The sequence below is a fragment of the Crocodylus porosus genome, unplaced genomic scaffold, assembly GCF_001723895.1.
Source record: "Crocodylus porosus isolate Cpor-Errol unplaced genomic scaffold, CroPor_comp1, whole genome shotgun sequence".
In the NCBI taxonomy this organism is placed as follows: domain Eukaryota; kingdom Metazoa; phylum Chordata; order Crocodylia; family Crocodylidae; genus Crocodylus; species Crocodylus porosus.
In genome coordinates this window covers 40,280,601-40,289,238 of record NW_017728906.1, presented here as the reverse complement: position 1 = coordinate 40,289,238, position 8,638 = coordinate 40,280,601, and the positions used below count along the sequence as shown (strand labels likewise).

At 43.0% G+C, this 8,638-nt stretch overlaps 1 protein-coding gene across 1 annotated transcript; it reads right to left on the bottom strand.

The window, feature by feature from the left end:
• Window positions 1–1,525: 1,525 nt before the first annotated feature.
• On the bottom strand, window positions 1,526–7,889 carry B3GALT5 (beta-1,3-galactosyltransferase 5). Its single transcript, XM_019528959.1, has 3 exons — window positions 7,782–7,889; window positions 3,994–4,184; window positions 1,526–3,497 (listed from the first exon to the last, which is right to left on the bottom strand). Exons 2-3 carry the CDS (start codon window positions 4,006–4,008, stop codon window positions 2,445–2,447), a joined length of 1,068 nt encoding a protein of 355 aa, XP_019384504.1. The 5' UTR covers window positions 4,009–4,184; window positions 7,782–7,889; the 3' UTR covers window positions 1,526–2,444.
• Window positions 7,890–8,638: the final 749 nt, after the last annotated feature.

Genomic DNA, 8,638 nt, shown 5'->3' with positions numbered 1-8,638 from the left:
AGCTGTGGTGTATTCCCTGTTGCTGAAGAAACAGAAAGGATTTGCTTCTCCTGTGATATGCAAATTAAGGATGTGACACTCCATGTTGCACTGCACCAGAAGTGAACAAATCATTGTTCTTATTCCTGTTATTGCAATTATCATGTATCACTTCCCAGATCTGGAGATACTTATGCTCACCTTTAGAGAGAACTATGTGATAAGGTATACTTATTCTTCTACCTTAAGCTCAATGCCATGAAACTGATGTTGGAATCGTTGAAATACTGGAAATTTCATGTTCATTTTAGCCGTGTAACTTTCCCTTACAGAAAATATACAGTAAATGTAGTCAATAACTATTTTTCCAGGCCCCAAATCTAAATCCTGGAGCATACACCTAACTTTGAGCAGGAGTAATTCCACTGATTTCAGTAAAACTATCAAGTTTGAAGTTAGGCATGTATTTAAGCATCTAGATGAATTGGGGCCCCAAGCTACAATAATTAGTGACTTACAGCAAAATGCATCATACTATTTCATATAACTGTATCAGAATATTGTACTTATGAGCTTTCAAAGTACTTATAGTAAAACATCTATTAAATATAGCCTTGGGTTGTGGTATAATTTTGTAAATAAAACTGATAGGTTGGAGTCAATCTTTTATCTGTTAGCCATGATGGAACATAATTCCCCATAAATCAGTGGGAATTTTGCAGATCTTGTGACTACAGAATTTACCCTCTACATTTTTACTTTATTTATTAGTTGCATGTACTGTAAGGGCTCAGTCCTATGTTTCTTGTACACCAAAAGCTCCCACGGATCTCTAGAAACACTGGATGCTAAAAAAAACAGAAGAACAGGCTCTTGGTCTGTAACATTAAGTGGGCATGTTTGATTACAGCAGATTTTTTTTCCTCCTCCCTGAATTCATGACAGGAAGGAAGATGTTTATAATACAGTGTCTCACTGATTTAAAGCTATCATAATTCAGTCCCAATAAACCATGTTATAAAATTATCATATTTTCTCACATACAACCAACACCTTCTTCCCCCACTCCCCCCACCAAAAAAAACCTGGGGAAAATTGAGGTGCATATTACGTGCAAGAAAAAGAGAGCCTTAGGGATCCAGAAATTTGGCTGGGGAGTGGGAAAGGAGTGGTGGGAGCATTCATTGCTGTAGCTCTGAGTACCAAGGTACCAACACTGCCACTGCTCCCCACCCCACGTCACCAGATTTCCAGAGCCATGGGGAGCCACTCTCCCCATCCACATACCAGATTCGGCCTGTGCGCAGGGCTGGTCCATGGCCAAAGCCAGTGCACCAAGTACAACCTAGCATACAGGTCTGGGCCTAGTATGCTAGATGGTGCCTTGCACGCTAGTTATGAAGCTGTGCTGGGTTGGAGTTGGCATGCTGAATCTGGGACCATGCACTGGCTCTTGGACCATGTTCTAGGTTGGACCTAGCATGGCCAGGGCATGGTTGGCATTCAGCCCCAGAGACAGCGTGCGGGGTTGGACATGGCACAGGTCTATGCAGTCCCAAACTGGCTATGCCCTCAGGCTGTGCAGTCCCAGACCTGCCACATGGATTCAGACCCACTGTGCCAGATCAGGCCTGTCACACAGTCCCAGACCTACCATGTGGCGTCAGACCTGGTACATAGCCCCAAACCCACCATGCTGGATTGGTCCATGAGCCCCATCCAGCACCCAGGGCTGGAAGCAGGCTCAGGTCCCTAGACCCCTTTTTGTACATATTACCTTTTAAAAAACAGGGTGTATGTTATATTCAAGAATAGGTTATACATAAGAAAACATGGTACAATGCTCAGAAGGCAATAGCTGTGATAGCGATCCCTGGATTCATAAAATCCTTTCTAGAACTAATCCAAGTCAATGGAAGTGAGTGGGACTCTCTCCACTGGACTTTGGAAAAAGCTCTATGTGCTCAATTTTCAGTGTGGAGTGTACCTAGAAAGCAAATCTGGTGTCCTTAAAGGCTCTTGAGCTAACCCACCATACCAAAGGCTAATGTCTTGCAATGAGCTCTGCATAGACATATCCTTGCACCTGAGCAAAGCCTTGTGGATTTCAGTAGGGCTGTATGCAAGTCTTTTGCTGGAGTGTGGCCTGTCAGGAAATGTGGGAATATCCTTTTGGCCTGTAAACATTTTTAACCTCCACCACCCACCCTCAAAAACACATAAATTATCTATCAGGTATCTGCTTATTTGTCTATATATAATATCACTAGTCATTCTTGGACCTGTTGCTGGGGATGCTGGTGTGCAGACAGAGCAGAGCAGTCACATCCACTTAAACCTTGAAAGAAAACAAAGTGCTTGAAAATAAAGAAAAGCAAAATTGTAAACTGTCAGATGGAGATTTTCACATTCCTAGACAGGTATGGAGGTAACAAAAATGCCAACAGAAATATTTAATGTCTTCTTCAGTGAATGGGTCCGTGTCCTGATTTCAGGGAGAGTTTTGCCTGGGTAAAGACTGCCCCTCTGGATTTTTGTGTGTCACTTTCTTGTTTCAGCTGTGTCAAGCAGCTGGGCATATTATCTACTGATTTCTCTAATTGAGACCAATAGTCCTGCTGTTCACGAGGTGTAATGAAGTGGCAAGTCACAAAGCGACAAAGTGAGAACTCAAGCTTGATTGGAAAGAATGTCTGTTTTGAATTAAGTTCCTCCAATTTGATTTGTAGTTTGGCTAGGCACAGTCCTATGTAAACATCCTCTAGTTTAAGAAAGGGAACGCTTCTTGAAATATTAAGAACCTGACTAGCAACATCAGTAGAAAAAACATAACCAGTCCCTGAACAAAATGGAGGATAAGTGCTCCCAGGATATTCGTATTTACTCACATACCACTTACTAAACACCTGTCGTATTGGGCTCTCATTCATTTTTAAAAACCCTGTAAAGAAGTTAGAGCTTTTGTTTTTTCTTAAAAGAAGTTCAGTCAAGTAAAAGACATTGACAAATACATCTGAATCAGTTTTCATAACAAAACTGGACTGCTGACAGAATTTGTGAACCCATTCCATTCCCATCATTGTTTTCAAAGTCAAATTATAATATGTATCTATAAAACCTTTCTGGATAATGTCTTTGTATGCCTGGCTTTCAGTGAGAACATCAGTTTGCTCATCTTGATTCTCCGTGCTTCCAAGGAGGAAAAATGTTATAATTCGTTTCCCAGCGATTAGTCTCTCCTTCCCCCATGTTTGACGGATAGCCATCCTAGCTGCTTTCTGGTCCCATGATGATGTCACAAGTAGTACTAGGAATGGAGGATTCTTACTGCAGTCCATATCTGGAAGCTGCAGGAACCGTTCAGTGTCTTTTTTAAAATGAGTCACTGATGAAACCACTTCCCCCTTTGGACAGAGTATGCAGATATCGCTCCAATTGAGGGTGGTGTAAAAACAGAGACACAAAAAAGATGCAATTGCTATAAGGCAAATAAACATTCTGGATACCTTGAAAGCCATCTGAAAGAAACAAGAGCAAACACTACATTATAAAAATAAAATTTAGAGCCTTTCGCTTTTGTACACCAAAATACATGCTGTTGTTTAGGGATTAAGGGCCATATTTAAAGTGTAGTACCCATATATGGCAATCGCACACATAAGGAAACTAAAAACACTGCAGAAATGTCCAAACACATTTTCCCCAGCATCATTCCCTCAGCAGGGGAGGGCACTCTCCCAGCTGTGAACCCATCAGGGTTCTGATCCCAAGACTGAGCACATCCTCCAAGACCCACATAGGTAGACTCATTAATGGCATGATCATCAGCACTGATGTGGCACACTTCCTTACAGCGTCCCCCATTGAGTATGCCATAAAAAACATGACTATGAGAAGCCATGCTGCCAAGAAAATCACCCTCCCAACACAAAACAGTGCTCCCATAATCCTCCATCAAGAGGGAATTTACAATAAGAGGAAGAAACAGAGGATAAAAGCAATATCTCCACATACACCTGATTTCTCCATTCATTTGAAAGATGACCATGTCCTGAGCCCGCAAGTCTGGCCAGACTAGACTGTTCTCTCCTTATCTTCTCTCCATTCTTGTCCAGCAGTCTTTTTTTATTAATCCAAAATGGGTCCCATATTTTTCTCCATTTCTGGTCACTGTAGGTAGTGGATTTGAGAGTGAGATTGGCCATCTTAGGAAGAAAGAACATCATATAAGCTGAGTAGCATTTTTCTTTCTTGTACAGTTTTGTATTTAATTTGTATGTATGAGACTCATTTAAACACAAAGAGTAGAAACAAAAGTTGTACATTTTCATTCCTTCTCTTTTTAGAGGCTCACTCATGCTTGTAACAAAAGACTAAACTTGGCTGACCTCTCATTGATTTAGTTTAACTTGTTCTGGCCTTCCACCAATGAAAGGAATTACAGATTTCCCTTGATTTATGTGGTACATGTGATCCTGGAGAATGGCGCATAAATCAAATTCACATAATGTATACCCACTTTATAATGTAATAAATAGGTATAGGTTCCCATGGTGTTGAGGGAGGGAGGGAGTGAGGCTGGGACTAGGGAAGGGAAGGGGGGAGGGGTGCCGCTCCCAGGGCTGCACAAGGGAGCAAAACAGAGGGAACTGTCAGTGAGTGTGGAGTGGGGGGCCACAGCTCTTGCTGCAGCAGGGGTTGGGGTGAGTAGGAATAAGCAAAGCCCCAGGTGTCAAGGAGAACAGCACTGCAGTGGCCCCAGGAGCAGCCTGCACCAGCTGCAGAAGGAACTGTCAGTGAGTGTGAGGGGGGAGCACCTCTTGCTGCTCCACACCCACTCCCAAAAGGGCTGTGGGCTGGGGGGCTGTCCTGGGCTCTTCCCAGGGGTGAGTGCCCCAAGGTGTGTGTGCAGGACAACAGCAGGCTGCCACTGCAGACTGAGGCCAGTGGGGGCACTGGGTTCTTCCCAGCACTTAGGGTGGGCCGCGCTGTCATTCTGTGCACAGATATAGGGGTACACCCCCCCCCCAGGAAGAGCCCGGCACAGCCCCCTAGCCCGCAGCCCTCCCGGGGGGTGCAGAGCAGCAAGAGGCATACCCACCCCACCTACTGACAGTTCCCTCTGCAGCTAGCACAGGCTGCTCCCAGGGCCGCTGCAGCCAGGGCTGGGGTGAGTGCCATGCCCCATGCCACCTGGGACCCTACTTGTTCCCATTTCACCCAGCCTCTGCTGCAGTGGCCCCAGAAGCAGCCAACACCAGCTACCTGCACCATGGCACAGCACAGCCAAGGAGCTGGGGTGAGTGGGGACAGGAAGAGCCTTGGTGTGAGGGGACAGGTGGAACACGGTGCAGCCCAGCAGCTGCAGGCAGCTGGCACCAGCTGCTCCAGGGGCTGCTGCAGCTAGGGCTGGGGTGAATGGGGCCCCAGCCCCACAGCCCTTTCTCCTCCCCCTACAGACTTACCTGCTTGGACAGGGTGGGGAGCACCTATGTCGACTGCATAAAAGTGAATTTACCTCACATATAATGAATTATGGATCTAAGAATGCTCATCACATAAGAGTGAATTCGCATATAGCGAAGCCACATAAATTGAGGGAAACCTGTAAAAACATATAAAGACACACAGGCAAGTGTAAAAATGTCTGTAACTTCTAAATTTCATGGGATCTTGATTTAAGCCTTCTAACTAGGACAGTTCTCCCTAGAATTTCCAGTACTAACTTAATGTCCTTCTTTCACTCGGATTCAGACATGTGCCCAGAATTCATTTTCTTTCCCAATGGTGAAGAAAATTTCTGTCGGTATAATTGTACATTCAAATCTGAATAACTGTTCTTGGAGTAAAACCCAGATGACTCACATGTATGTATGGTCTTGCTAACCCTAATATGACTTCTTACATGCATAAGGCAAGCAAAATTACCTATTTGTTTATTACAGTTCATCTCTAGATTGAAGTCCTCAATGCCATTCATTTTTAACTCAACTCTATTGTTAATACAAATGCATTTTATGGACTGTTGAGAAAAAAACTGTCTCACATTCCTTCTGCCACTCATTTGCCAGTAAATTGCCTTTCCATGATATACTCATCTGTTCAGGGTTATGCCTTTTTAGTATAGCTTCTACCAGACTTTTGAGTGTCATGAAAACAATTTTAAAAATCATATTTTATCATAACATGCAGAATTCCTCATTCTTCAACAGAGCTACAGGAAATTATGTGTATCAAGATTTGTTCCTATCACATGCTAGTAAGAGGGCATTCAGAAGACTCTAAACTCCTAGGGCTTCCTAACATGGAACATTTGCAAACATAAGATTTAGATATAGCCAAGCTACTGAAAAGGAAAAAAGAAATCAAAGCATGATTTCTTTCTGAGACACTTTAAGTCATTTAAACAGCAACCAGAAAAACAACAAAGGGATTGGAAAGCAAGCGGTATGAGGTAAGGCTGAGAAAACTAAGCATATTTAGCTTGCAGGTGATTAAGGTGAGACGTGATAGAAGTCTTTGAATATCTGGAAAGACTGCCATAAAGAAGAAGGAGAACAACTTTTCCTCGAGCCACAGATAACAGAATGTGAAACAATGGCTTCAAAACTGCAAAGCAGATTCAGATTACGTATCAGCAGATATCTCCTTCTTGTTAGAAGTGAGACAATGCCAGGGAAGCTATCGTTTGCTTCACTGGAGGTTTCCAAAGGGAGCTGCATAAGCAGTGGTCAGAGATGATTAAGGAGTAGCATTCTTACATCCATGCAGGGGGTTAAACCAGATGACCCTTGAAGATTCCCCCTCCTCCCCTCCGCTAATTTTTCATACCTGGATCAATGTAGCTAATTTAATTGTGTTGGTGAGACCTTATTCTCTCATCCAGCCTCCATGTCCTTAACAGGCATGTCACAAATGAAGGGAAGCGATTCTTCTGCTCTGTTCAGCATAAGTGAGGTCTCACCTAGAGCACTATGTCCAGTTTTGGGCATACTTCAAGAAGAATGTAGACAGTTTGGAAGAGCAACAAAAATGATTAGGGGATGAGGAGGCAAGACTGATGAAGAAAGACTGGAAGAACTCACATTATTTAGTTTGGAGAAGAGAAGACTGAGGTGGCATTTGATAACAGTCTTCAAATACCTGAAAGGCAATTACAGAGATGATGGAGACGGGCTTTTCTTTATGACCAGGGGAAATAGGACTAGGAGCAATGGCCTCAAGCTTCAGCTGGGAAATTTGGGTTAGAGTTTAGGAGGAACTTTCTGACTGTGAGGCTGGTCAATCATTGGAACAGGCTCCCTAGAGAAGTTCTGGAATCATCTCTGGCAGTTTTCAAGAGCAGATTGGACAGACACTTGTCTGCAGTGGTTTAGTCAGGGATGATCCTGCCTTGAGCAGATGGACTAGATGACTTTGTGAGAGCCCTTCCAGTCCTACTTCCTACTGGTAGTTTTAGAAGGCAGGCAAGACTGACAGTTGGGTTAACTATTTCAGATTTGTTATAGGATGCCTTTGCTACTGTGCTCACCACTGTAGTACCTGAGCATATTAGCAAGAGTTATAGATGTATACTCACAACAATCCTGTAAAATAGAAGCCTCATTATACAGATAAGATATGGAGAGAGATTGAAGTGTTATCCTCAAAGATGATCCATGGTAGCAGACCTCTACAGAGTTGGTCCTATCAAAATCAGCAGGAGTCTATCTAGGGCAGAAGTCTGTGTCAAAGGGCTGGGGCTCCAATTTCACAACCTGGGCACCCAAAAATAGCACTTATTTAATAAAACTGTCACTTACTCAAGATCCCCTAGGACAACTGGGGCAAGAGAGAACCTAAATGTGCAGAGTCTCAGTCCAGAGCTTTAACTATAGGACCCTTTCTCCCTGTTAACCAGGGAGAAGATAAAACCTGGGAAAGAAAAAAACATTTTTCATTAAAACCTTCAGAACTTCACAAATCATTTCTCATCTCAACTTTGGCTTTTCTTCTGTACTGTGTGCTTCTCTTATTGTTTTGAAAAGAAATTAATCTTGAATCAAAATAAAATTAGAATTTTTGTCCATGGGAAGAAAAATCCTGAAAATTTCTTTTTTACAAAAAACAAAGGAGTTGTTAATAATAATAATCAGCCTTCCCCTGGCACTTCAACTGCCTGGGGAGCTGTCTGGGGTCTTTGTCTCCATCTGGTGTCTTAAACAGCAAGAAGAGGCAACGGCTCTTGGAGTTATTTCCCAGGGCAGCTGCTTCCTGACTCCCCAGTACATTGGAGACTTTCAGAGTTAGCTGGCCTCACTGGCTTCCACTGGAAGTTTCAGGAAAATTGACATATTTCCATGGGACATTTTGATTCTGTCAAATTGGCTTTGATATATAGGATGTTTGAGAGCAGGCCCAAAAGCCCACAAAGAAAATACTGCTGAGAGGCCACAAAAAGGATACTCATGAGCTCTCTATATGCAGTATGATGATTGGAATGTGAACTGATAAACAGGGTGGTACAAACTGAACCTACCTTGAACCCACTAGCATAAGTAACAGTGCTGAAAAGAAAGTTGCATGTTTGATGATAAGGAAGATGCTTATATGTAAGAACTGCTCAAAGCCTCTTATTGTGTAGCTGTAGAAATTAACTAACAAGACCATAGATAATAGT